This window comes from Spermophilus citellus (genome assembly GCF_964194105.1).
Source record: "Spermophilus citellus genome assembly, chromosome: 1".
In the NCBI taxonomy this organism is placed as follows: Eukaryota; Metazoa; Chordata; class Mammalia; order Rodentia; family Sciuridae; genus Spermophilus; species Spermophilus citellus.
In genome coordinates, this window is record NC_138182.1 from 136122810 (window position 1) to 136149772 (window position 26963).

The following is a 26963-nucleotide window of genomic DNA, read 5'->3' on the forward strand; positions in this document are numbered from 1 at the left end:
CCATTTCAACCCAGAGATGCAGGGAGCCCCCATCACGGGCATTCCCTGTCCCATGACTGAGGCACACTGGGCAGTCACCCTAGACACAGTCCAGATCGTGTCACGTGGTCACTCCTTCCCGGTGCCATGAAAAGGGGCACCAGAGGCCAGCCAGGCCACAGCTGTGGAAGGAGGACCTAACTTCTGGCATCTTGCCACTTAGGGTTCCTTCCTGTGTGCCCGCCCTACCTTGACCACTTCTTATTTCCAAGGGACTTCCTTTTTTTCTGGATGGCTTACCATTCCGTCATTGATTCTCAGAGGACACTTGGTTGGCCGGGGGGTTCTATTTGAGGCAGGTTAGGGTGGTGACAAGATGTTCAGGCTCCACTGGACTCAGGGTCTGACTCTACCCCTTGTTATCAAGCATCCTCAGGTGAGGAATCAACAATTCTCAGATGCAGTGTTTGTAAAGTGTCATTGGAAACACAAGATGTGAACTTGAGGCCGGGTGTGGTGGTGCACGCCTGTAATCCCAGTGGCTCAGGAGGCTGAGGCAGGAGGATCATGAGTTCCAAGGCAGCCTCAGCAAAAGCAAGGTGCTAAACAACTTAGTGAGACCCTGTCTCTAAATAAAATACAAAATAGGGCTGGGGATGTGATGCAGTGATTGAGTGCCCCTGAGTTCAATCCCCAGTAGCCCCCTTGTCCCCCCACCCTCCAAAATGATGTGAACTTGAAGATTTTCCAAATATTGGCCATATAATGGAAATTTTGCAAAGTTTCCAATGGTGAGATTTGGGGCTTAAGCAAAATAAGTTTTTTCTCCTCTAGTTTCCAACTAAGTATTTAACAGAAAACAGTATTAAAATAACTTGGGATACTAAACATCAAATTTAATGCAGCTGAAAGAAATAGAGGGAACAGATAACAATTATTCCTTTTTCTCCTTGCTTACACCCACTCACCCTTTTATTAGAGGAAAAAAATGTCTTTAGCTGAATATATTCTAAAGCTGTTTCTTTGTACTTTATTCTGTTTTATAAGAAATGCACTGGAGAAAAAAATCTTGTATTTCTATTGAGCTTTACATTTTACAATATATTTTCACACACTTTGATAGTTTTTTTGTTAATTTTCTTAGGTTTTGCTGTATGTTTTCAAAAATAGTCACATGGTATATAATTTGCAGACAATAGAATTCATCCATTTTAAGTGTACATCATATTGGCTAATGCATACAATTGTGTAACCTCTACCACATTCAAGTTACAGAACATTTCCATCACTCCAACAAGTTTCTATGTACCTCATGCAGCAGTTACATAGGATGACTATGCAAAGAAAAAGGGTAACTTCATCATCTCTTTCCCTCTCCCCAGACTTAGGCAAACACTAATCTACTTTCTGTCACTCTGGTTTTGCTTTCTTTTAGAATAACATATAAATGGAATAATATACTATATAGTGTTTCTTGTCTAGATTTTTCATTTGGCATGATGGTTGTTCAAATTAGAACATTCTAGTTATACATAGTAACTGAGCTCATCCCTACAAAATCATGGATGGAATCTGGCCCACTCCACTTCAGTCCCTGTTTCTCCTCCTTCCCTCCTCCCCAACCCCTCCCTCCATTCCCCTGAACCTCCCCTGGCTCACCCATTTGTCCACCCTTGATCCTTACTTTCCACACACACATAAAGGTAAAATTCCCTGTTATATATTTGTATATGCACATAAAGTGATTTCATTACATTTTTTTTCCTGCTTTCCTTCTCCTTCCCTCTTGATTTCCTTTTTCTGCTCCGCTGGTCTTCCCTACATCTTTATGTTACCCAACCCCCTCTCTTCTTCCCCTTATTTTGATTTAGTTCGCACATACGAATGAAAACTTTTAAACCTTGATTTTCTAAGTCTGGCTTATTTTTCTTAGCATGATGTTCTCCATTTCCATCTATTTACTGGCAAATGCCAAAAATTTCTTTATGGCTGAGCAAAAACTCCATTATTTATAAATACCATAATTTCTTAGTCCACTCAGAGAAAATATTATTTTTGATTGGTATGTATAAATATTTGTTCACATTTGTGAGGTACTTTGCTGTTATTGCATGGATCAGTAGTTGTTTTTGTTTGTTTGTTTTGTTTTGTTTTGCTAAGTAGGACATCGTGTGGACATTTTCAGTGTTGGGCTAGTTAAATAATGCTGCAATGAACATGTATGTACAAGTCTTTGTGTGGACATGTGTTCATTTCTGTGGGTAAATACTGGAGAGTGAAATTGCTGGGCCTCATGGTGAGCACCTAACTTATTATTCAGCTATTTGTGGAAGGGTATTTTGACTCATCACAAAAACTCTATGCCATAGAAAGACAACTATTTCTATTTTCCAGGTCAACTGAGGCATAAGGAAAATTTAGTGATTTGGTCAGATTTTTTTTATTATTATTTTTTAATTTTTATTATTTTTTAGTTCTCGGCGGACACAACATCTTTGTTAGTATGTGGTGCTGAGGATCGAACCCGGGCCGCACGCATGCCAGGCGAGCACGCTACCGCTTGAGCCACATCCCCAGCCTCCATATTTTTTTTTTTTAACTATTAAACGTTGGACAACTAGGGATGTGACTCTCCAGTGCTCGCTTGGCTTTTAGTTTGTTCTCTGTTTTCTCTCCTTTTGGTTTAACACAAGAAACTAAGTTAATTGTTACACAAAATCAGAAATATAGGTTTACAAAGGAAGAAGAAGTGAAAAATCCTGTTTTCTCTACCCAGAAGATACCATTGCTAACATTTTTAAAACTAACATTTCGGGCTTGTGTCTGCATGCTACTTCTAACAAGAATGAACTGGGATTGTTTATCATTTCTCGCATCTGATTGTCACACTCTATCACGATGACCAATTTCCTCACTTCTATCCTAAAGATATTTTTACATTAGCAAATGTGTACCTACAACATGCTTTTTTTTTTTTTTTGGTGTGTGTGTGTTGGGGTGGGGGGGGCATAGGGATTGAATCCAGAGATTTGTGCATGCTAGGCAAGACTCTACCACTGAGCTATATCCCCAGTCCTATAACATTCTTTCAAATGGTTGCTGAATCTTTCTTTGATGACTCAGTATGAATCTTCATATTGATGCACATGACTTTTATGTTATTTTCAATTTTATGGTATTATTAGTGTTGGTCATATTTGTTTTTAAGAATTTATTTATACTTCCACCTAATTTTAGATTATAGTTTTGCATTTTGAGGCAATAATTTGATCTTAATATCTACCAGTCATCAAAAGAATAACCCTGGTTTCTTACCCAGGTACCCAAGTATGGTGTGGGGATTGGACTTGGTGTGAAGATGGAAAAATGAAATTTATCCAAATGAGAAAATGTGTGTGCTATATTAAACACCTGGGTAAATGATTTGAATTTCAACCCAAATATAATTCTTTAAAATTTGACTATGGAACAAAACTCTTCTACTTACAAAAGAGCAACTTTGAATAACAATTTGGACATGAAGTGTCTGAAAGGACCAGCTTCCTTTAGCAATGCAACTCTGGAAGTTTCACTTCTCTCACTTCCTCTTCTCTTCCCCAACTAGACAACATTTGAAAAACATGGACTTATTTGAAAGAGGCTTTTGTATGAGAGTAGAGGTTAGTGCTGATGTCAAGGAAAGAATCAGTTCAGCATCCTGCCAAAATGACAATGGTAAACACATTTGTTCTCCCAACGTGTGCATTCCCAAATTGTCTCTGTGTCTTGGTATGAACTTAACTTACTGCCCTCGGGATGGTCAATTTTCTGGCACAATGATAAAATACCTAGAAAAAAATTTTCACCCCCTTGTCTTCCTTTTCTAAAAGAGTATATTTTCAGAGATTGAAGGAGAAGGAAAGTTAGCTATCATTTAGCACAGCCTCTTCGTTTTATAGATGAGGAAGTAGGTGGAGAACATATTGTTTAGATTCCATTCTACATTTTCTTTTTGCTGTGAAGGTTTAGTTCCTCAATTCTTGGCTTATGTAAGTGTTTTTGAAAGGGTTGTTCCCTTAGCAACTCCTGGATTCATTTTCTGGATTTTATAACAGAAAAAAAGTCTTGGATGAGGTTTAATCCACTCAGTACTATTTCAATTTGAGGAGTGAACTATTCAACTTCCTTCACTTAATCTGCTGTATTTTCTGTATTTTTAGCCTTTCTTACTTCACTCCTTCCTGTTTTAGAGGAAGAAATAGGCTGGTTCCTTTGCAAAGGCAAACTTGTCATCTGCATTCTCCTTTTTCTTTTATTTCACAATATTTTTTTTTGAAAAGTAATTCATGTTCATTGAACACAAAGTGGAAGAATCATGAAGAAGTCACCAGCATTTCTCCATGTCAGCGATCATAAGGTATAAATCAATTGGCAATGAAAAACACAAACTAAGCAGTATCCTGATCGAGAATGCACAAAACCTTTATGATGAAAAAATCTAAAACTTTATTAAGGACAGCAAGAAAACCTGAAGGAACAAGTTCATGCCTAAACTAACTTAAAATCTGTAAAGATATCAATTCTTTCGGAGCTGATCAGGTCATTCAAGGAAATTCCAATAAGATAATCTAGTGTGATCTTTTTAGGCATGCAACAACTGAATGTACGATTTTCATGGAAGCATGGAGTATAAAATAGGTTAAAATTTAAAAATAACAAAAGCAGTCAGAGTGGTTGGACTCCGTGTAATGTCAAAATCAGTTATGAAACCTCATAATGAATAATGTGATACTGGCACAAGAACAAAAAACCCATTCCAACAAAAAGCATAGAACATACACCTTTACATACAATTACCTACCCATTTAATACCTACATGTGGGAGAGAGGGCATTACCTATGAATGAAGAAAGGAGGTATATTCAGCAGATTCTAGTGGGAAAGATTATGATAGGAAAAAAAATGAGTTGGATTCCCTAACTTCATACCACATATAAAACTGAGCTTCAGAGGAATTAAAGACCAACTGTGAAAGCAAAACTAGAATATTTACAGGAAAAAATGGGCAAATATTATGGCATTTTTTTCTTTCTTTTTTATTATTATTATTTTTATTTGTTCTACTTAGTTGTACATGACAGCAGAATGCATTTCCATTTATTGTACACAAATTGAGTGCAACATTTCAATTCTGTGGTTGAACACAATGTAGAGATGTGCCATTTGTACAATCAAGCATGTACCTAGGGTAATGATGTCCATTGCATTCCACCATCTTTCTTTATTGTGGCAATTTTGAATGGAAAGAACCTTTAAACAAGAGCCCCAAAGCAAAAGCCATAGAATAATTTTTTTTTTCTTTTGGTAGCAGGGATTGAACCCAGGGGCTCTTAACCACTGAGCCACATACCCAGACCTTTTAATTTTTTTATTTAGAGACAGGGTCTTGCTAAGTTGTTTAGGATCTCACTAGTTGCTGAGGCTGGCTTTGAACTCATAATCCTCCTATTTTAGCCACCCAAGTTGCTGAGATTACAGGTGTGTGTTACCACACCTGGCCCATAGGATAAATCTTGATGAATTTTCTTTTTCTTTCTTTCTTTGTTCTACTTAGTTTTTCTTTCTTTTTATTTTATTTATATATATATTTTTGGAAGTGATGGGGATTGAACTCAGGGCCTCATGTATGCTAGGGAGGTGCTCTGCCACTGATCTACATCCTCAGTACTTGATGGATTTTAATGTCAGAATTTTAAGAATTTTAGCTCAATGAAGTATCCAGTGGACAGAATTGGGATAGAAATAAATGATGCATCATAAGAAATTACTTTTATGTTCAGAGAAGACATGCAGAGAGAAAGAGAAAGAGAAAGGAGGAGGAAGGAGGAGGAGGAGGAGGAGGGGAGGAGGAGGAGGAGGAGGAGGAGGAGGGGAGGAAGAGGAGGAGGAGGAGGGAGGACTCACAGAAAACGGGCAGAGAAGTGAGAAGTCAATTCACTGAAGGGGAATCAGTTACCAAGTATGTGAAGACATGATGAAACTGACAGGTGATCAAAGAAATCCAAAAGAACGAGCAGAAAGTCGCACATCACATCCTTCTTCTTGGCAAGAATTATGAGATAAGGAAATACTGTTAGCAAGAATGTGGGTGGGTACACAGAGCTCTCATGCATGAATGGCAGGAGTAAAACTGGTCAATTGGTTTTGGAGAGAGATTTGGCAGTACTCAGTGACAGTAAGTGTGCAACTTGCCTATGATTGAATAATTATTCCCTTTTTGGACTCTTATTCCTAATAAGGTCTGCCTTAGGCCCGTGTAGGGAAATGTATGAGGTTGTTCAATGAAAGGCTACTTTAACCATTTCTCTTAGTGGGGAGTTGGAGGCAACCTAGCTAGTCATCATTAATGAAATGGGTGAATATAACAGGCCATATGCCCACAGTGGTATATTATGCAGCAATTAAAAGCTGTAAGGAAAATATACATATGGTAACAGACCTTAAGGTCATCGGGTGCAGTGAAAAAGGAAGAAGAATGAGATCTATAATAAAATATTTTGCAATTTAAAACATAGTATACAAGCAATATTATGTGTCTTTCAAGGATTCTTACTTATTCAATGACATATATTCAATACATTAAAGAAAAACTGGTGTAGACATTGAGATATCAGAGAAAAATATGAGGAAGCTTAACAGACCCATCCTGATGCTGTGCCATAAACCGTATGATGAACTCAAGTCTGTACCTGTGAACACACACACACACATTCCCTCACACAAAGAAAATATATTCATTCAATAAATCATTACCAAGCACCTGCTGGGGTGAAAGCCACACGTCACCCAAACCCAACTGCCTAGAAACAACCACATTTGACATTTTGTACACCTGTGTTCTTTTCCCCCCTTTCTCTCATTCCTAAATGGTTGACTAACAAACATCATACTTCTCGGCTGAAACACATTTCCCCTTTTGAATGATGTCTTTCCTAATGCTACAAAACCTGTTTTCCTATTCTAAAAATAACCCCAAACATTTTATGACCATCCTCATCTGCCTTCTCTTTCTCATCTCAAGACCAGGTCTTCAAATTGTTGAGCAAACCAACTTTCTTACCCACTTCTGAATCTAGAATAACATCATTTGTTTCACTCTTTACTTAAAACTGCTTTCTCACAGGTAGAGGTTTCTTAATCAAGATTTCTTAATTTTAATTTGATCTCTTCTCCCTGTTTAGACCAGTAAGTATTTATGGGTATCGACCTCGATGGACTGCAGAATGATCGTCGTACAGTCCCTGTATTCAGGAGGTCACACTGTGGTGACAAAATAGATATGGAAATGGATCAGATTTTTAAATGCTTTTTATGATTATATTGGAACTACTCTATTGTTCCCACACTGCTACATTTGCTGTGTTCTATGTGGTTTTTTTTAAATTTACACATAAAATTGTACATATTATTAGAGAGCTTAATATGTATCAAGTAGTTTACAACAGAACTTCTTTTAAAACTGTAAAAAAAAAAAAGAGGAAATGCTGAAGGGAGTCCTTCAAACTGAAATAAAGAAACAATCAGTAGGAAGAGAACATTGGAAGGTGTAAAGCTCACTGGTAAGAGGGTGCAGACAAATTCAGAATGCTCTAATCTTGTAAACATGATACGTAAACCATTGATAGCTGTAGAATGAAGACTGAAAACTATTAAAAGTAATAATAATGACTACACTGGCAATGTGGAAAGATATAAAATAGGATATTGAAAAATTTAACATGTGGGAAGGAATGTAGTGCAAGCCTAGAATTTTTATTAGTATATTTTCTGTGTTTCTTTTTTTTCTTATTTTTACAATCATGTTAAGTTACTATAATTTCAAAATAGCTTATTATAATCAAAAGATGCCTGAATTCAGCCGTACAAAAGAATGAAATCCTGTCATTGCAACAACCCAAAATCAAACTGGAGATCATTATGTTAAGTGAAGTTAGGCACAAAAAGAAAAGTACTGTATCATCTTCCTCATATGTAGGAGGTAAAAAAGTTGGAATCTCCTAATCTTACTTAGTTCATTTATCCTTCAACATCAGACTGAATATTCTCCAAATAACTTCCTGGATCCTGGAAATTTTCCTAGAAAGGCTGTTACAAGAGGCTGGAGGGAGGGAGAAAGTCTGAGAAATGGATACTAAATTGCAATTAGAGGGAAATAAGAAAATCTAATGTAATATTTTACAGTTGGGTGACTACAGATAACAAATGTGTCTTATCTAAATATGTTGCATTTATATTTATATAAATGCTTTTGAATATTTTCATCATAAAGAAGTAATAAATGTTCAAAGTGGCAGACATGTTTAACCCAATTAAGCAACGTACATATATGAAAACATCACACTATACCCCATTAATATGTAGAATTTTTGTGTTTTTATGTATCACTTAAAATTTTAAAAATTGTACATATTATTATGGTGCCATGTGACATTTTAACATGTACACATGTGCAATGTTCAAATCAGGGTGAGTATATCTGGAAACATTTATCATTTTTTGTGGCAAAAAAATTCAAAATTCTTTCTTCTGCCTGTTTTGAAATATACAATATAATTCATTTATTGTTAGAAATAGATAATCTTAATGTGATGTTCTAATTATAAGGATAAAGTTATGCTCAAGTTGCTTCTGGAGCTCAAGAGGGAACTTTGGATCCAGGAAGTTTTTTGGAGAACATTCAGTCTGATGTTGAAGGACAAATGCCTAGGAGATTCTAGGCGATAACTCACACCTGAAATCCTAGCAGCTCGGGAGGCTGAGACAGGAGGATCTTGAGTTAAAAGCCAGCTTTCTGAAAAAGCAAGTGGTAAGCAACTCAGTGAGACCCTGTGTCTAAATAAAATTCAAAATAGGTCTGGGGATGTGGCTCAGTGGTGGAGTGCCTGAGTTCAATCCCTGGTATCTCCCTGCAAAAAAAAAAAAGACCTTCTAGACAAGTGGGTAGATGTACATGTGAGCTTTAAATAGTGTAATACTTAGGCCCTACAACAGACTGATAAAATCACAATGTCTTGAAGTTCTTTTTGTGATTTTTAAGGTGCAGACATATCTGAGAACTAGAGCTCCATACTGAGAGAGGAATAGGAATAGGCATTGAATGTCTAATAAGGACAGAATGTCTAATCTTAGACTGTCTCACTCCGAAAATATTCTTAACTCCTTATTGCTGTTTCCACATAACTGAGATGGTTATTAGTCAGGATAAGTTAGGTTATGCTGCAGTTAAGCGCACACAATTTAGTGGATTCAGACAACAAAATTTTGTTTTCTTCTATTGGGGTCATGGGGGTGGGAGATATGGTTCTAACTGATGTCTTTCCCACCCAGATTGGAGCTAATTGTTCTTCTAGGGAAAGGGAAAATAAAGAATTATACACAATTCTCTTATAGGCTTCCATCTGTGAGTAACTAATGGCACTTCTGTACACATGTAGTAGCCAAATCAATTCATGTGATCAGCTCTAATATCATGGAGACAGGCCTAATATCCCTCAAGTGCTTCAAAGATAACTTTTATGTTGTAAAAAATGACTATCTTTGGTATTCAGCTTTCTGTTGCTGTGACTAAAATACCTGACAAAAACAACTTAGAGGAGGATATGCTTACTTGAAGCTCAAGGTTTCAGAGATTCAGTCCATGGTTGACCCACTCCATGCTCTGGGCCTGAGGTAAAATAGAATATCATGGTGGAAGGGCATGGTGAAGGAAAGTGGCTGAGCTATGGCAGCCAGGAATAGGGAGAAACAGGGACGATCCAGGGATAAAATATAAAATCCCCAAGGGCACATCCAAGTGACCTACTTCCTCCAGCCTGGCCCCACCTGCCTATAGTTACCTCCCAGTGATCCATTAAAATTATTAATCCACCAAATAGAGTAATCCACCAATTGGCTCAGTCTAGAATCTAATCACTTCACCTCTGAACAATCCTGATTTAACTAACATGAGTTTTTTGGAAGATACCACATTAATATGTGTCATTGAATAACATTAGCACTAAGCTATATGAAATCAAATTAAACTCAATGACCATAGGGAACTAGTTACATTCCTCTGAGTTTTCACACCATCATGTAACCTGGAAGTAGTGATTTCACTGGATTTATGCCAGCTAGGACCCTCCCAGGAGAACTGAATGTTATACTTTTTCATTTTTATATCTATTCTCCCACTTTCAATTACTTTTTCCCCCATTCATTAATACTTTTATTTCACACACCGATCATGATGCTACATTTATCATTCACACATTCATTTTATTATTATTTTTTATTTATATATGACAGCAGAATACATTACAATTCTTATTACACAAATAGAGTACAATTTTTCATATCTCTGGTTGTATACAAAGTATATTCACACCATTTGTGTCTTCATACATGTACTTAGGGTAATAATGTCCATCACATTCCAACATCATTTCTAACCCCATAACCCCATGCCCCCTCCCTTCCCCTCCAACCCCTCTGTCCTATCTAGAGTTCTTCTATTCCTCTCACACTCCCCCTCCCTATCCCACTATGAATCAGCCTCCTTATATCAGAGAAAACATTAGGCATTTTTTTTTGGTGGGGGATTGGCTAACTTCACTTAGCATTATCTTCTCCAACACCCTATGTTTACCTGCAAATGCCATGATTTTATTCTCTTTTATTGCTGAATAACATTCTATTGTGTATATATGCCACATTTTTTTATCCATTCATCTATTGAAGGGCATCTAGGTTGGTTCTACAGTTTTTGGCTATTGTGAATTGCGCTGCTATAAACATTGATGTGGCTATGTCCCTGTAGTATGCTGTTCTTAAGTAGGTAGTATGTTTGTAAGTACATAGTATGTTTTAAAGTATGTTTTTAAGTATGTAGTATGCTGTTTAAAAATAGGCCCTAATTTCCATCATGTGGGATTAGGCCCCAACTTCCTTAATTAGACTCCTTTGGTGCAAGAATTAAAATCAAGAATCAATAAATAGGATGGACTCATACTAAAAAGTTTCTTCTCAGCAAAAGAAACAATCTATGAGGTGATTAGAGAGCCTACATCTTGGGAGCAAATCTTTACCCCTTACACATCAGATAGAGCACTAATCTCTAGGGTATTTAAAGAACTCAAAAAGCTAATCACCAAAAAACCAAATAACCCAATCAATAAATGGGTCAAGGAACTGAACAGACACTTCTCAGAAGATGATATACAATCAATCAATAAATATATGAAAAAATATTTATTATCGCTAGCAATTAGAGAAATGCAAATCAAAGATTTCATCTCACTCCAGTCAGAATGTCAGCTACTATGAAGACAAACAACAATAAGTGTTGGCGAGGATGTGGGGGAAAATGTACACTCATACTCTGCTGGTGGGACTGCAAATTGGTGCAGCCAATACGGAAAGCAGTATGGAGATTGCTTGGAAAACTGGGAATGGAACCACCATTTGACCCAGCTATCCCACTCCTTGGTCCATACCCAAATTCAATTTCTTAACCCAATCTGGCCTTATCAGGAGAATTGGAAGTTGAATTTTTAAGATTTCAACACTTTATGAGTTTCTTCAAATGGAAACTCTTTCACATTTAGAATATTAAGGGAAAAAAAGTAACTAAGACTTCTTGAACTAACAAGAGCATGTATACACCCAGGTTCCATTTCTCCTTTTTGACTTGTGGCTCCTCCCTTTGGAAGAGTGATTTCTAAAACCAAGTGACTCATCTCGACTTCCTCCAATCTTTGTTTCCTTTGCTTATAAATCAAAACGTTTCCCTAATACTTTATGATGTCAAAGAGCTTACCCATAATTAGTTTCCTTTGATTCCCAGATGAACTCTGTGGTGAAAGGATCATCCAGTCCAATTTTATGAATGCAGAGATTCAAAGTTCAGAGAGGACCTCACAGAGATTTCTAAAGTATTTACATCTCCTAATAGCCACCCTTGTCTTCTTTCTGGTTTGTATCATTTTCTCCATTTAGTAAGTCAAAATATTCATTCATTCATTCATTCATTCAACAAGACTCTGTCATTCTTGGAAGCTTAGCATTGGGCCAGCTGCATGGGGTGTATGCAACATGGTCTCTTAACATTTCTCTGTTAATGAAAATACTGCTCATTGCTTAACCAACAGCCTTTACTTCATCTAATAGGACTCTAGTAGTTTTTAGGAAACCAGCATGTTCCATTCCTTGATCTGAGGAATCCTAGATTCCTACCCCAGGCTTAGAGGGTGGCCCTGATTGGTCTGAACCAGGCACAGCCACCTCACAGGATAGATTTGAGGATAGGCTACGGATAAAGTCATCTGATAAAAAGGTTTCTTAGATAAAGATTAAAAAAAATCAAGGACTAATCATATCAAAGCCTCTCTGCCTAACCTTTCCTCTTTCCAAATATGAACTTGATGACCAGAAATAGACCAGCCCTCCTGTGACCATGCAAGGATACACCAACAGGGAGGAGCAGAAGGAGAAGAATCCAAGTCCTTGATATTTTCTAATTCCTGGGCTTCTTGTTATGAGAGAAAAAACAAACCCCTTATATAGTCAGGCTTCTATGAACTGTATTTTCTGTTGTTTCTGGGTAAATAGACTCCAAAATGACTTAATTGACTGTTTTGGTAACAGATTCATAAAAGTCTTCCAATTTGGGATTGTATTAAGGTTGTTAGTCACTGCCTGTCAATCCCTGCCACTTTCGAGAGACCATACCCCATTCCCAATCCCCATTGTTAAGGTTTCAAATGTACTGGTCAGACCCTGCACAGTGGGGTTTTCCCCTGATGAGTAGGGCTGATCTGAGGATAGCCAAGCACAGAATGACCTGGAACCCCAACCTGAGGACTTCCATGGAAAATGAGAAGCAGAAGGACTCAAGTTCTCTTGGAGAAATATGGACTTTCAAGTCAATAGACTAGGTCAATGAGCTGAGACAGCTATCAGAGCTGTGGTCACTGGGAGGATTTGGGGCTGGAATATATAACATAAGCCATAAGAAAGATGACATGCCAATCAGGGAAGTGTTTCAGAGAGACCCAAAGAGGTACCCCAGAGAGGTACAGAGCAAATGATGCCTTGAGTTTCCTAATGAAGGGCCAGCTCCAGATCATGTGTACCTGGGTCATGAATCACCTCCTCCAAAGGGCAATACAAATGAACCTCTGTCCCTGTCCTTAAATAAACTGTTATTAATATAGTAATCACTATTAACTATATTTTGAATTATGAAAAAATAATGTCTTCCAATCCCTTTCCCTGTATATTTAGTACAGATGATCCTTTACATGTTTTTTTTTGGGGGGGGTGGGATTACATATGAATAAGACTAGAACTGTGCTTAGCACATAGCCACAGTTCACTGAATATGAATTCCCTTCCCATTTCCCTAACAGCTGAGTTGGAATAGACAACCTTGGAAGAAAGTATAGAAGCAGAGGTTTGATCCCATGTATCAAGCTTTGGATGCATGCTTAAATTAATGATCCTATAGCAGCTTTTATTTTTCAAGACTCATAATAATCCATGCTGCTGAAGGAATCAGCTTCTCCAAGTGAACAGGTATACTTCCTTTTCCTTGTACCAATCCCCACAAGGAAGGAGGTTACAATGATCAATTATGCCTAGGTATGCTCACCCTACTTATATGACAGGGTGGATCCATATACAGAACCAGGAGAGGATGCTGAGTAGGCCATGACAAGAAAGTTGCACTATGATGGGCCATTTGGTCCTCTGGGCATCTCTAACACTACCTGGATAACAACCACTAGAGTAATAACTAACATGTGTTGGGTGTTCATTATTGGCTGGGTAATCTGCTAAACGCTCTTCATGGACCATCTCATTTAGTGTTCATCCAAGATACTGGTATTACTATCCCCATGGAGGGGAAAGTAGAGCACAAGAAGGTTGAGTGATTTGCTCACACCATGTAGCTGGTTCTTGTAGCTGGAACCCAGGCTGTCTGATCTCCCACCCCACAGGAAATCATAGGAAATAAAGAAGCCTATGTAGAAGTCATAGAGTGAAAAGTAGCTTGCTGAGTAGACCCAGGTAAAGATTGAGATATGAGGTGCCCTCTAATAGCTCATGTGTAGGATGATGCAAGGAAGTTTAGAGAGAAATGATTGGGTTATAAGAGATTTAACCAAGTCTGTATCAGTTTATTAATCCACTGATGTAGATTAACTGGGTAATAACTGTAGGCAGGTATGGTGTGGCTGGAGGAGGTAGGTCATGGCGGTACTCCTTTGGGGCTTGTATTTTGTTCCTGGTGAGCTGAGCTCTCTCTCTCCTTCCTGGTTGCCCTTTGCCATGATTTTCTGCCTCATCTTGGGCTAAGAGCAATGCACTAAGTCATCTAAGGACTGGAACCAGGAGCACCAAATGAACTTTCCTCTCCTGTTATCCTTGTCAGGTCTTTTGGTCTTAGTGATGAATCAGCTGACTAAAACAGCATCCCTGGTTGATAATAAGCAGAAGAGGCAACTCTCCTTCCCCCTCCCTGAAATAACATATAGTAGGGTCCCTTTTCCAGGAATAAGTAATGTCTTTTCCTCAGGAGACTATACAGTCACACCCTGCCCAAGCTGGAGGAGATATAGAGATTTTACCAACTTGTTAGTTCTGGACACCATTTTAATAAAAATAGTCCCAACTGTTGGAATGTATCAGTCCTATGTTTACTCTCTCAGGCTCAATAATCCCCCACAAAAGGTGGGCTGCTTTTGTCCTGAGGACAGTGCCCATATTCCTTCCTGAGGTTTACCAGGCTCTTTGTGATCTGCTTGCTGTTCCAGCCCCCATCTCTCTGCACTTGCCCTTCTTCCTTGCCTTTGAGGGTTTGCAAACATTTTCTGTTAGAACCAGAGAGTAATTATTTTTGGTTTTGTGGCACATATGATATCTGTTACAATTACTCAACTCTGCCATCATTGCTGGAAAGCCGTCACAGACATTGTGTTAAAAGTGGACATGGCTCTGTGGCAATAAAACTTTATTTACAAAAATGGGTGTGGGGCTGAATTTTGTTCATGGGTTACAGTTTGCCTCCCATTGCTATAGCTGATGAAGAAATGAATGAATAAAAATGAATGCATGGGATTTCATGTAATGCTATTTATCAGAAAGGGAGTACTAGCTGCTACCAGGATCTCTCCATGATAAAGACCTGCATTCTATTTTCATGCCATTATGTAACAGCCTTTTATCCTTTCTGGTCTCCAGATGTTTTATCTGGAAAATGGGGATTGAAAATTCTTCTGCTTGAAAATATCAAGTCCTTAAAAATAGTATCTATGGTTTATTGGTTTTTATTCACAGAGCCTAATGACTTTCTCACATGCCTGGAGCATAATACTTTAAAAAGCCCTTGCTGAAAGATTGAAAAGTTGAGGTAAATCAGGCATTTGGTGAAGTGGGTGATTGGACCAGATAATAGGGCTGCTACCTCTTAAGGTTAGAAGAACTTTAAAATCATCCACTCAAGTTACCACTGTGCAAAAGTCTTTCTAGGTTTAAAATTCCAAATGACTGAAAACCTGACACAAATTAGCTTAAGCCCAGAAGAGAATGCTGGTCACGGATGAGCCTTGCTTCAGGAGTTCACACCGTGTCATGGGCTTGGGTGAACCTTTCTCTGTTTCTCCACTGGCCTTCTGCTTGATTGGTTTCTTCATCAGGCAGGGTTCACTCATTGGTATTGGTGATACAGTGGCTAACACCAGCTTCAGGTCACATTCTCACACCTCAAAGATCAGTTAGAAATAAAGAGGGTCCCTATCTCTCAAAGACCCAGTACACATCTCCAGTGTGTAATCTTGACTTTCTTTGGGTCACCTGCCAATCATTATGGTCATGAATGAAATCAACGCTGTGTTGATTTGATTCTCCCAAGGCTTGTCTCCACATGTAGAGAAGGTGGCAAAGACACAAAATACCCAGGAATGCAATGGACTGTCCATTTAGTAACACATTTAATATAAACCAAGCATCCAATTTTGGTTATTTGTACATTCCTGAAAGTCTGTCCATGGATCCCTCTGGATACCAAATTGTTATTAGCATTTCTCTATCTAAAATAAAGGAATATGTGCAATAAACACGTATTAAATAAACTTACTTGATAACAGCTTCAGATTTACAGAAAGATCACAGATAGTTCAAGAGAGTTCTCATATGACTCCAAAGATGCTTCCCCAACAAACACCACTGAACCACCCTTCCTATTGTTCAGAACATTTGTCTACCTCCACCTTGAATCTGTGATGCCTTCTAATTTGATCTTTGACTAGTAGAGTATCATAGAAAATATACTGAACAACATCTGAGACTAGGTCGTAGGAAGGAAATCTTTGTGGATTATTCCTGAGCCTGCTGGAATGCTGATTTTTGAGAAAGCCAGATAGTATGTAAAAAAATCCATACTGTCATACTGTAAGGAAGCTTAGGATGCCAAGTAAAAAGACCATGTGGATAGTGAAAGGTGCCAGTCCAGCCCCTAGCTCAGTTCACTAGACCTCTGAGGAACAGTCAAACAGCCCAGTTAGTCTTGAGATGACTCCAACTCCAGCCATCGAACTTGAATGAGAACTGCCCAACTGAGCACAGTCAACCCAGGGAGGTGAAAAGTAAATTGTTTAGGCACTCAGTTTTGGGGTGGTTTGTGATTCAGTGACAGAGAACTGAAACAGATGTTCTCTAGATTTGCCCTGCAGCTGTCTTTCTGGAATTTTCCATCCCTTGAATTGATATCCTATTTTTTTGGATCCTGTGATTTTGTTTCCTGGTTAATTCTAGGGTTTTGCTACAGATTTCTCTCCCAAAGCTCCCTAAGAAATGGGCATGAGAGGTAAATTTTGTATTAATCTATGTCCAAAAAAGGTCTTTATTATATTTTTACATTTGAGTAATAAGTTGGTAGGAAATAAGATTCTAGGTTGAAAATCATTTTCCCTTCAGAATTTTGAAAAAAACATTTCTCCTGCATTCTTCTCTAGCTTTGTTCTTTAGAAGATCAACACCATCTGTTTCCAAATCCTTTCAATGCAATATGTTTTTATGTTCTCTCTGAACTTTTATAATGTCTATACTCATGTCTGATGTTCTCACATTGCATGGTAGTGCAGTATTCATTTTTTGTGGACATCTTTTCATTCATGGATTAGCATTTAGTTGTCCTCCCAATCTGAAGACTCAGATCTCTTATATAATGCAAGTTTGGGAATCTTTTTTTTATTTTTAAATATTGCTTTAATAATTCCTTTCCTTCTGTTTTCCATTTTTGAAAATGTACTAGAACAACCTTAGTCATATGGCATTTTAGTTATTATACTTTCTAGCAAATTTCCTTCACTTTATATTTCAAATATTACCTCTATCCCAAAACTTTTCATGAAATATTAGCATAGAGACATATTCTTAATTTCCAACAGGGCTTTCTCAATGTCTGATTTTTTTTCCTTTTTATACTTTCTCTGTTCTTCTTCATTGATGTAAAATATTTTTTTGGGGGGATACCATCTTCTAAAAATATTTTTAAAATTTCCCCCCTGCTCTCCTCATTGCCTTTGTTTCTAGTTCAAGTTGTAGGCTTTCCTCACTCTTGGCTGAGCTTCATGTGTCTATTCACATTTAGGAGTGACACACTGAAAGCTAGTACACGTTCTGTATCCATGGCAGAGGTCAGGCACTGCTGGCTGTATTGAGGGGGCATTGGGTGTCATTGTTGGGGTACACCTGAATATCAACATCTGTAAATGTTTTATAGGTCAATTCAGTTTATCCAGAGATTAACTCTTCCAGTTTCCTGGGGATAGGGTGGGAAAGGATCCCACAGTCCACACACTATCAGTGGTAAGAATTTATGTTTATATTTTCTCTGTGTAAGCAATATTGAATGTTTGCAGCTCACTTAGCTTGACATAATTAAATGAATCTTTTTAAAAATCTAGAACATTGGTGCATCTTTAAATTTCCTCTCTAGTGCTAGATAGGATAGGTTTGGTCTTATGGAAGCACTATCCTAGGGTCACAGGTCAAAAGGGAATGTGATTAGAGATCAAAGGTGTGGACTTTGAGATCAGGAAGTCTGAGTTTGAGTCCTATTTCTACAACTTTTTAGCTGTGGATAATGACTACTGTTTTTAAATACTCTTAAGCCTCATTTCCCTTGCCTGTTAAACAGGAAAAATGATACTTATTTTCTAAGGTTGGGAATATTAAATAATATACTGTATGACTGAGATGAATACCTAGCATATAATTAAGTCCTCAATAAGCGATGAAAAAAATCCTGATTTATAGAACACGTCTGGTTGCTAAGCATCGAATTGATTCTTCATCTACCTTGTTCTTAGAGATATGATTGTACTGCTTCATCTATAAAATCCAAAGAAGTCACCAAAATCACCTGTGTCAACCCCTGTAGTCTGGTTCATGGGTTGTCTTTTGTGCTTTGCCCTATTAAGTGGCTTCTTTAACAAGTGGTGGGTGGGCCTAGATCTCTGTCTGTTGTACAACAGTATGCTCCTCTATTGAACCTCTTTTCTTTTTTTTTCTTTTTTTTTGTACCAGGGATTGAACTCAGGGGTACTTGACCACTGAGCAACATCCCCAGCCCTATTTTGTATTTTATTTAGAGACAGGGTCTCACTGAGTTGCTCAGGGCCTCGCTTTTGCTGAGGCTGGTTTTGATCTCCCGATCCTCCTGCCTCAGCCTCCTGAGCTGCTGGGATTACAGGTGTGCACCATACCTGGCTCTCTTTTCTTTCTTTTTTTTTTAAAAAAAATTATTTTTAATTATTTTATTTGTTCTTTTTAGATAAACATGATAGTAGAAGGTATTTTGGCATATTAATATACATGGATTATAACTTATTCTAATTAGGATCCCAATCTTGTGGTTGAACATGATGTGGAGTTCTACTGGTCGTATATTCACATATGGACATAGGAAAGTTATGTCGGATTTATTCTACTGTCTTTCTTATTCCCATACCTGCTCCCTTCCCTTCATTTCCCTTTGTGTAATCCAGTGAACTTCTGTTCTTCTCTCCCTTTTCCTTGTTGTGTGTTAGTATCCACACATCAGAGAACATTCAACCTTTGTTGGTCTTTTGGGACTGGCTTATTTCACTTATCATGATAGTCTCCAGTTCTATCTATTTACCAGCAAATTCTATAATTTCATTCTTCTTTATGACTAATATTCCATTGTATAGATGTACCATATTTTCTTTATCTGTTCTTCTGTTGAAGGGCACCTAGGTTGGGAACCTCTTCTCTTTTCCAGTAAATTGTAATGGTGTTTTTGATGATTGGTTGCAGCTCTGCTTTTCCTGCATTATCAGAGGAAGGTGACCAGGGTAGAGGGTGAAGGAGAACCCAGAATAGAAGTGGAGCCAAATCCATCTAACTTATCCTTGGCTACACTGGGGAACCCACAGGAAAACAATTGCTAGTGGGAAGATTAAACTGCACTTTGTCACAAAAACTACAGGAGTCGGGGTGACCATGGCCATGCCCAAGTAACACATGCACATAGCAGGTGAGCAAACACATGGATGTTCATGCACACATTGGAGATTCCCTGACGAGCATGAACAGAGGCACATGTACACCCCCACCGTCACTCCACACATTTGTGCACACACACTTATCACCAGGACAAAAGTGCTCAGCACATTTTATCGCAGATCCCAAATTGAGGGAGGCTATTCAGGATGGGGGAAAGGGAAGATAATGAGACAAAGAGAGAACTGAAACTGAAATGTCCCACCCTGTCAGCAGTAAGCATGGTATAAGAAATGGGTCTTGAACAGACAGACAGACAGACAGACTCCTGTCAAAATGTCCCAAGGGCCTCTCCTTCTCTGGCTGGTGATGCAGTTCGGGTGGATTTATCTGGGTAAGTGTTCTGGAACCTTCCCCTATAAGGGCTCGTGTTACCCAGGTGTTCACCATGAGATTGATCTGGGAGCTTTTGGGTTAGGGTAACTTGTGCTTATGTTGAAAATAACAATTTAAGAGAAGACAGAGGTAAATGGGGATAAGAACTGTCACCTGCAGGAGCTATGTATCACAGTTAGAGTCAGAGCAATTTGTTCTAGTAAGAACCCTTGCTATAATTCTTATTATTCTCTTTATTATGGGAGTGTTGTTTGCTTTTTGTTTTGTTTTGATTTGCTGGGGAAGGGCTTCAAGGTTTCTTTCCTGCACATTGTTTCCAGGTTTTGAATGATGTAATGCACCACTAAGCTTTGGCCAGTGACACCCTTTGCACCCAGGGGTTTTCTGCAGACACTTGCCTGAGCTAAGGTTGCTTCCCAGTCACTAGCATTGACACTGAATTTGCTCTGCCTCTTCCATGTGTGAAGTGAGGAACCCAAGTGAGACCTCTGACTATCTATGATTCCAGGATTAGACAATATCTAATGGCCCTGCTGTTTTGAAAGTCTGTGTTTATTCGAGTATAAATTTTAAATACGTCCTGTAGGAGAGAACACCTTTGTTCCAAGGAAAATCATTGTGTTCCCTCTCTCCCTCAAGACCACATTGTGCTATTCTTTCTGTCTCTTTCTTTCCTCTCCAAGCAACCTCTGGTCTCCACTAATCAGCCTTTTCCTGTCCACCCTGTAGACTGAGTTCTGGTCTAGGTGCTTCTGCTGAGTTCTCCTCCACCTGCAGGAGTTCCTGCATCAGAGAACTTGTCACCCAAAGTAACTGCTCTCTTCACTGCCTCTGGTGCAGATGCTTTGTAGGCTCAGAGAGGGCAGGACAAGTTGATTTATTTCTTGTATCCCAGGACCTGGTTCCATGCTTGATGCATAACAGACTGTCAAAGAATAGTCTAATGAAGTCTCTGTCACTTTGACATGTCATTTTGGGTTCGGTGTGAGCATTCCCTTTTTTAATGTAAGAAAATGATGGTCTGACTATCACTATTTTTTACTTGTCTTTATGTTGCCCTGGTAGCTTGAAGTTTGGAGAGTTTTGTTATGTTGAAATTTGCTGGAGTGATATCCACGTGTCCTGCTTCAGATAGGTCAAGAATGGGCTTCTCCCATCTTGTTTGAAGGAAATAGCACCTGATAAACTGCATTTTTTTTAACATGCCTTTTCTAAAATGGTCAGCTTAGAGGAGAGTAACTCCACAGAATTACCAAGGATCAAAACTGGATGTGCACCTAAGGGGTACCTAATGAAACCCTGCACTCTGTAAACGGTGAAACCAAGCCCTGGATTGGGAAAGGGACATCAGCTGGAGAAGAAACCTAGCTGGCCCCAGAAACTTGGTTATACCCAACCTGGTAATTCCACAGAGGGGAAACTGATTCGATTCCAGTATTTCCTTATCAGGATACTTTTACAGCTGAAGGAAAAATTCTTGTCCCATTTCCAAATCCCAATGTGCTTGGTTACTTCTACTTGTACTTAATTAATTTCACATGGCATTTGATACTTCATGTCATGTGAACCTTAGACATCTTCCTGAGGTGAGTGCCTCCTCTTTGTCCTTTTTTTTTTTTTTTTTTAGTTGTAGTTGGACACAGTACCTTTATTTTACTTATTTATTTTTATGTGGAGCTGAGGCTCGAACCCTGCGCCTCGCACGTGCTAAGTGAGTGCTCTACCACTGAGCCCCAGCCCCAGCCCCTCCTCTTTGTCTTATGATGATGACCACTGTGGCTTTTCTGCAAGAAGGCAAAAGCAGTAAGTGGCAGATGAGGTTACAGTGTGACGCTGAAGGGTGTTTTCTACCACACCTCGCAGAATGCTTCCTTTTTTCAAATATTGATTTTTAATCAGATGAGTAATATAGAAACTCCCTTACTGGAAAACTAAAAATATTGTAGAGCTAAAATCCCTTCTGATCAGTACACCCGGTTCCAGTCCCTTCCCTGTCACTGTGGAGGTAATTGATGTCATGAATTTGGTCTGTCCCACCACAGACTTCTCTATATCTCAGCCCATAAGAAATGCAAACTGTTCCATTTATTTATTGAAAATGTTTTATATTTTATGTCTTCTTTTGAAATTGGCCCTCTCCATACATTAAAATAGCTTGAAATTTTCATGCAATTCATATAGGACTTTCTAACACTATTAATCTACTTAGACTTCCTGCAACCTAAGAATTCTGCCATTCAGCCATTCCACACACAGACACTTTCCATCGCATTCACAGACTGCAAAAAAAAAAAAAAATGATTTGTCAATAAGCATCTTTATGCATACATGTTTCTGTAGGGTGGATAACAAATATGAAACTGTCTAGCATAGTTAGGACTTGTGTGTATTGAATGTTAATAGAAACTACCAGTGTGTCCCACCGTATAGCTCCACAGGTTCACACCCTCATTTTATTCCAGTTTGCTGCAGAAGGCTGAGTCCTTCCCTTCATTCCCCCAGTGTCTGGGAGCCCCGTTTACTCAAATGCTGGCCAAGAGTTGATTTTATATGTTCTAAATTTTTGCAAGTATAATGGGTAAAATTAATTGGTTGCTCCAATTTTCTCCCATCTTTGCCAGTTTTTCTATTGGGTCTTTTGTTATTATGTAATAGGATGCCTCCTTTAATATCATAATGTTTAAGAAAATAAAAGAATCGCCAGTAGACTATATATATATATATATATATATATATATACATATATATATATATGTATATATATATATATATATATATATATATATATATATATATATATGGTACTGAGGATTGAACCTAGGGGTGCTTAACCACTGAGCCACATTCCTTTCTCTTTTTTATATTTTATTTAGAGACAGGGTCTCCCTGAGTTGCTAAGTACCTCGCTAAGTTGCTGATGTTGGCTTTGAATTTGTGATCCTCCTGCCTCAGCCTCCCAAGCTGCTGGGATTTACAGGTGTGCACCAGGGTGCCCAGCGTATTTTTTAATTCATTTACCAAATAGTCATAGGAACAAATTCATAATTCAGTGGTTATTCATTTCAGGTGTGTGTGTTCTACATTGCTAACACTGTGGGGAGTGAAGACAATGTACTTCTTAGTTTTTTCCTGGCTTTATGGGGATAAATGGACTTCCCAGTATATCTCCATAATCTGCAAAGCCTTTCCACTGTGGAAAAGTGAAGAGACTGAATCAAGGAAGATTGAAAGCTGGTCCAAACTTGGAATGCGCTTCCATTGTTAAGAGCCAACTGTGGAAAGTTCAGGAACACATAGTTTTACTTACCACCTGGGGGACTCTTGGGCTTCAGGATCACCATCTCCTAAGGAGGAAGACCTGGATGTTCCTGAGACGGGAGGAACATGACTCTATTTACCATATTACACAACTCAGCCAATCAGCTCCTTGAGTTAGTGAATAGAGAGTCCCATGGGAGGGTACCTTGGAGAAAATAATTAGCAGAAATCCAGATACTGGAAAAGGTACAAGATGTTATTTTATGGTTTTGAGAGATATATCCTCCTGAGCTATCACTTCAACAGCATCTAGCAAGGGTGTGAGTTTTAGAAAAATTGATCATGGTCAATTGAACCAATGGGTTTGACATGTGCAGTAGTGAAAATGTTTCATGGATTCCCAGAGATGGAGGTAATCATAGAAGAATTTGCCTGGTGGTTCTCAAACACTGGCTGAACAGCCAACTGCGGCAGAACAACCCGCAGAACCTGATTAATATACCCATCCATAGGCCTTGGCCTCAGGGAGGCTGACTCTGATTTCAGCAATAAATTTATGTATTTTTAACAAGGTCCCCAGGTCATGCCCATGAGAATCAAGGTTAGGAAATACTGATGCTTCATTTTAGAAACAGTGTACCATTCCATCTTACATAGCTTCCACGGTAAACGCAAACCTCCAGAATTTTTATATGTCACAGCTGCCATTTTATTTTCTTTTCACATTTTTATTGGTGCATTTATTGTACACAATGATGGGATTTGTTGTTACAGACTCCTACATGCACACAATATAACAATATAATTTGGCCAATATCACTTCCCAGCAGACAGCTGCCCTTTTAGATAATTCTGTGGCCCTTTCTAGCTCTAATATTTAAAAAGCACTAAGTGAGATAAGTTTGGCATGAGAAGCCAAATACTCTATGATCTCACTTACAGGTGAAATCTAGCAACAGAATAGAAGGGAAGATGGGGAAAGGAGAGATGTTGATTAAAAGGTCTAAAATTTAGTTAGACTGGGACAATAAGTTTTAGTGATTTATATCACTGCATGTTTTTCCCAGTTAAAAATAATAATGTATATTTCAAACTTGCTGAAGGACTTAATGTTCTCACCACAAAAAAAGATACATTGGCGAAGTGATGAACATGTTAATTAGCTTGAAACTTTCTACAGTATATACATAGATCAAAACATCATATATACCCCCTAAATGAACACACTTATTATTTATCTATTAAAAATGAGTAAGTAAATATCTATGAATTCCTCTTAACTTCATATTCTGTAACATTAAAGAAATGGTCTAGAGAAGCAATTTCCATTTCCAATACTGAGAGGCGAGAAGGATAATGGAATACAGTTTAACAGCTCATCTTCCTGTCATGGTGCAGTCTGGGTTGGGAGACTCATTTGAGGCATTTGAATCAGTAGTACATGATATTGGCTTATTGAGGTTTTTGGATTAGTTTTCATAAGACAGTGGAATTGGATTATATAGGGTCTGAGCTTTGATTTGAGAATTTATTGGTTTACTGAATGGTAGTCAAGATCAGAGTGTTTAAATGGGTAGAAAGCTCTCACTGCCAAGATTAGTTTATAGACTCAGGTGGTCGACCATCTCTACTGGGGGTGAACTTGTGTGGAGTTAGGAGCTCCCGGGTGCTGAAGGGCACATCAAAATTTTATGCTAAAGAAACCTGCTGGGCACACTAGTGCAGGCCTGTAATTACAGCTGCTTGCAAGGTCGGGGTAGGAAGATGGCAAGTTCAAGGCCAACCTTAGTGATTTAGCAAGACCCTCTCTCGAAATAAAAAATAAAAATAAAAATGGCTGGCAGTGGTAGAGTACACTGTGTTGAATCCCCAGAACTGCAAAAACAAAACAAAACAATAAACAAAAACACAGACTATAATTCTTTGCATCTTCCTGGAAGCATCTATTTGCAGGAAAGCTGTGTTGCATGTCTGAGAGATTTGAGTCATGTGCAGCTTAATGTTTTCATTTTTCCCTTGCAGTACCAACTGCATCAGAGGATACCGTGACATCGTTTTTGGGTCAGTCAGTGACTTTGCCCTGTTTATATTTGTCCTGGTCTCAGGACAGAAACAGCATGTGCTGGGGCAAAGGCCACTGTCCCAATTCTAAATGCAGCCAGGCGCTTCTCCTCACGGACGGATCTAGAGTGCTCTCTAGTGCATCTGAAAAATATAGGCTTCTGGGGAACATCCAGAGAGGTCATGTTTCCTTGACCATCTCCAACACCAATGAAGAGGACAGCGGGGTGTACTGCTGCCGCATAGAGGTGCCAGGCTGGTTCAATGACGTGAAGAAGCACATTCGCTTGGTGCTGAGTAGAGGTGAGCACATGCAGACGGGCTTGTTTCTGGGGAAGGGGAAATTCAGTGACTAATGGGTGTATGGTCAGATTGGTATACCTGTGACCAATATATCCACAAGAACAACTTAGAGGAGGAAAAGTTAATTTGGGTTCATGGTTTCAGAGGTTCAGTCCATGTTCAGCTGACTCGTTGCTCTGGGCCTGAGGTTAGCAGAACATCGTGGCAGAAAGGCCTGGTGGAGGGAAGCAGTCAGGACATGGCACCAGGAAGCAGAGAGAAAAGGGTAGAGGGGAGAGTGCTCAGCTCAGCAGGGACAAAACACCAACCCTAAAGGAACACCCTCAGTGACCTAGTTCCTCCATCCATATCCTACCTGACCACCATTACCATCCAGTTAATCCGAATCAATGGAGAAATCCACATAATATAATAATTTCACCTCTGAACATTCTTGCATCCTACACATGAGCTTTTGGGGACACCTCATATCTAAGACATAACCATGGGTGATAGATTCACTGGTGGTAGTGAAGAGGCTGTATTTGCCTAGATGATAATTGGAAAGATTAGACTTGAAGTGCTAAGCCATGATATGAAGCAGGAAAGGAAACTCAAACACCTGGGGCCAAGACAGCCTCAGAAATGAATGAGGTTGAAGGTGGGGAAATGGAAGAGAAAGAATTAATTGCGGAGTCGAACTGAAGAGGGCAGCTGCTGCTTACTTAGGGGGTTGTCTGTTAACAGAAATTTGGGCACAGTGTTTTCAGATCTCCCAATTTTTATATGGACTGTATTGATTTTTGCATATTGGCTGATCTCCAAATAATAATTAAATACATACCATGTGAACTAAATAAAATGTGTTCACGAGTAAGCTTTAGCCTATTAGCAAGTGGTTTGTGACTTCGGACAGAGAGAAAAGGGCTGGGGTTCTGGAGACAGAGTAGTTTTTAGGCATATATTTTTTCTGTTGCCATCAGTGGCTTCTGATAAAATTTGGAAAGCAGGGGACTTCTAAAGATCTGAGCTGTGTAGAACAGGCTGTTTAGAGCCTCTGGTTAAATTATGCTATCAATAACCCACTTCAGTGCTTGTCCACCATGTAGACTCTCAAAATGAGATGTGTATTATGCCTGCATCCACATCAACTGGAAGATTCTTGGGCTCTATTCGTAACAGATCTGTGCCTTGGAAGGCAGGATCTGGATATCTATATTATTTTCCCCCCACATTTTTAACTGGTACATTATAGCTATACACAATGATGGTATTTGTTGTTGCATATTCCTACATGCACACAATATAACAATGCAGTTTGGCCAATACCACTCCCCAGCACTTTCCCCTTCTTTCCCCTTTTCCCACTCACTGGTCCTTTTTGTCTACTGATCTTCCTTTTATTTTAATGAGACCTCCCCCCCACACTTTTTCCCCCC

General features: G+C 38.8%; 1 protein-coding gene across 5 annotated transcripts in view; it reads left to right on the plus strand.

Annotated features, from left to right (window-relative positions):
- The first annotated feature begins 19821 nt into the window (after positions 1–19821).
- Positions 19822–26963, plus strand: part of TIMD4 (T cell immunoglobulin and mucin domain containing 4) — a 33962-nt gene continuing 26820 nt past the window's right edge. For 3 of the 5 annotated variants that reach the window (XM_081280399.1, XM_081280402.1, XM_081280398.1), the window contains exons 1-2: positions 19822–19921; positions 25204–25545. In XM_081280399.1, coding sequence (XP_081136525.1) covers positions 19864–19921; positions 25204–25545 — 400 coding nt within the window. In that variant the 5' untranslated portion in view covers positions 19822–19863. Of the gene's footprint in view, positions 19922–22812; positions 22901–22989; positions 23428–25203; positions 25546–26963 lie in introns of those variants that run through there. The other 2 variants (XM_081280400.1, XM_081280401.1) reach the window with 2 other exon arrangements.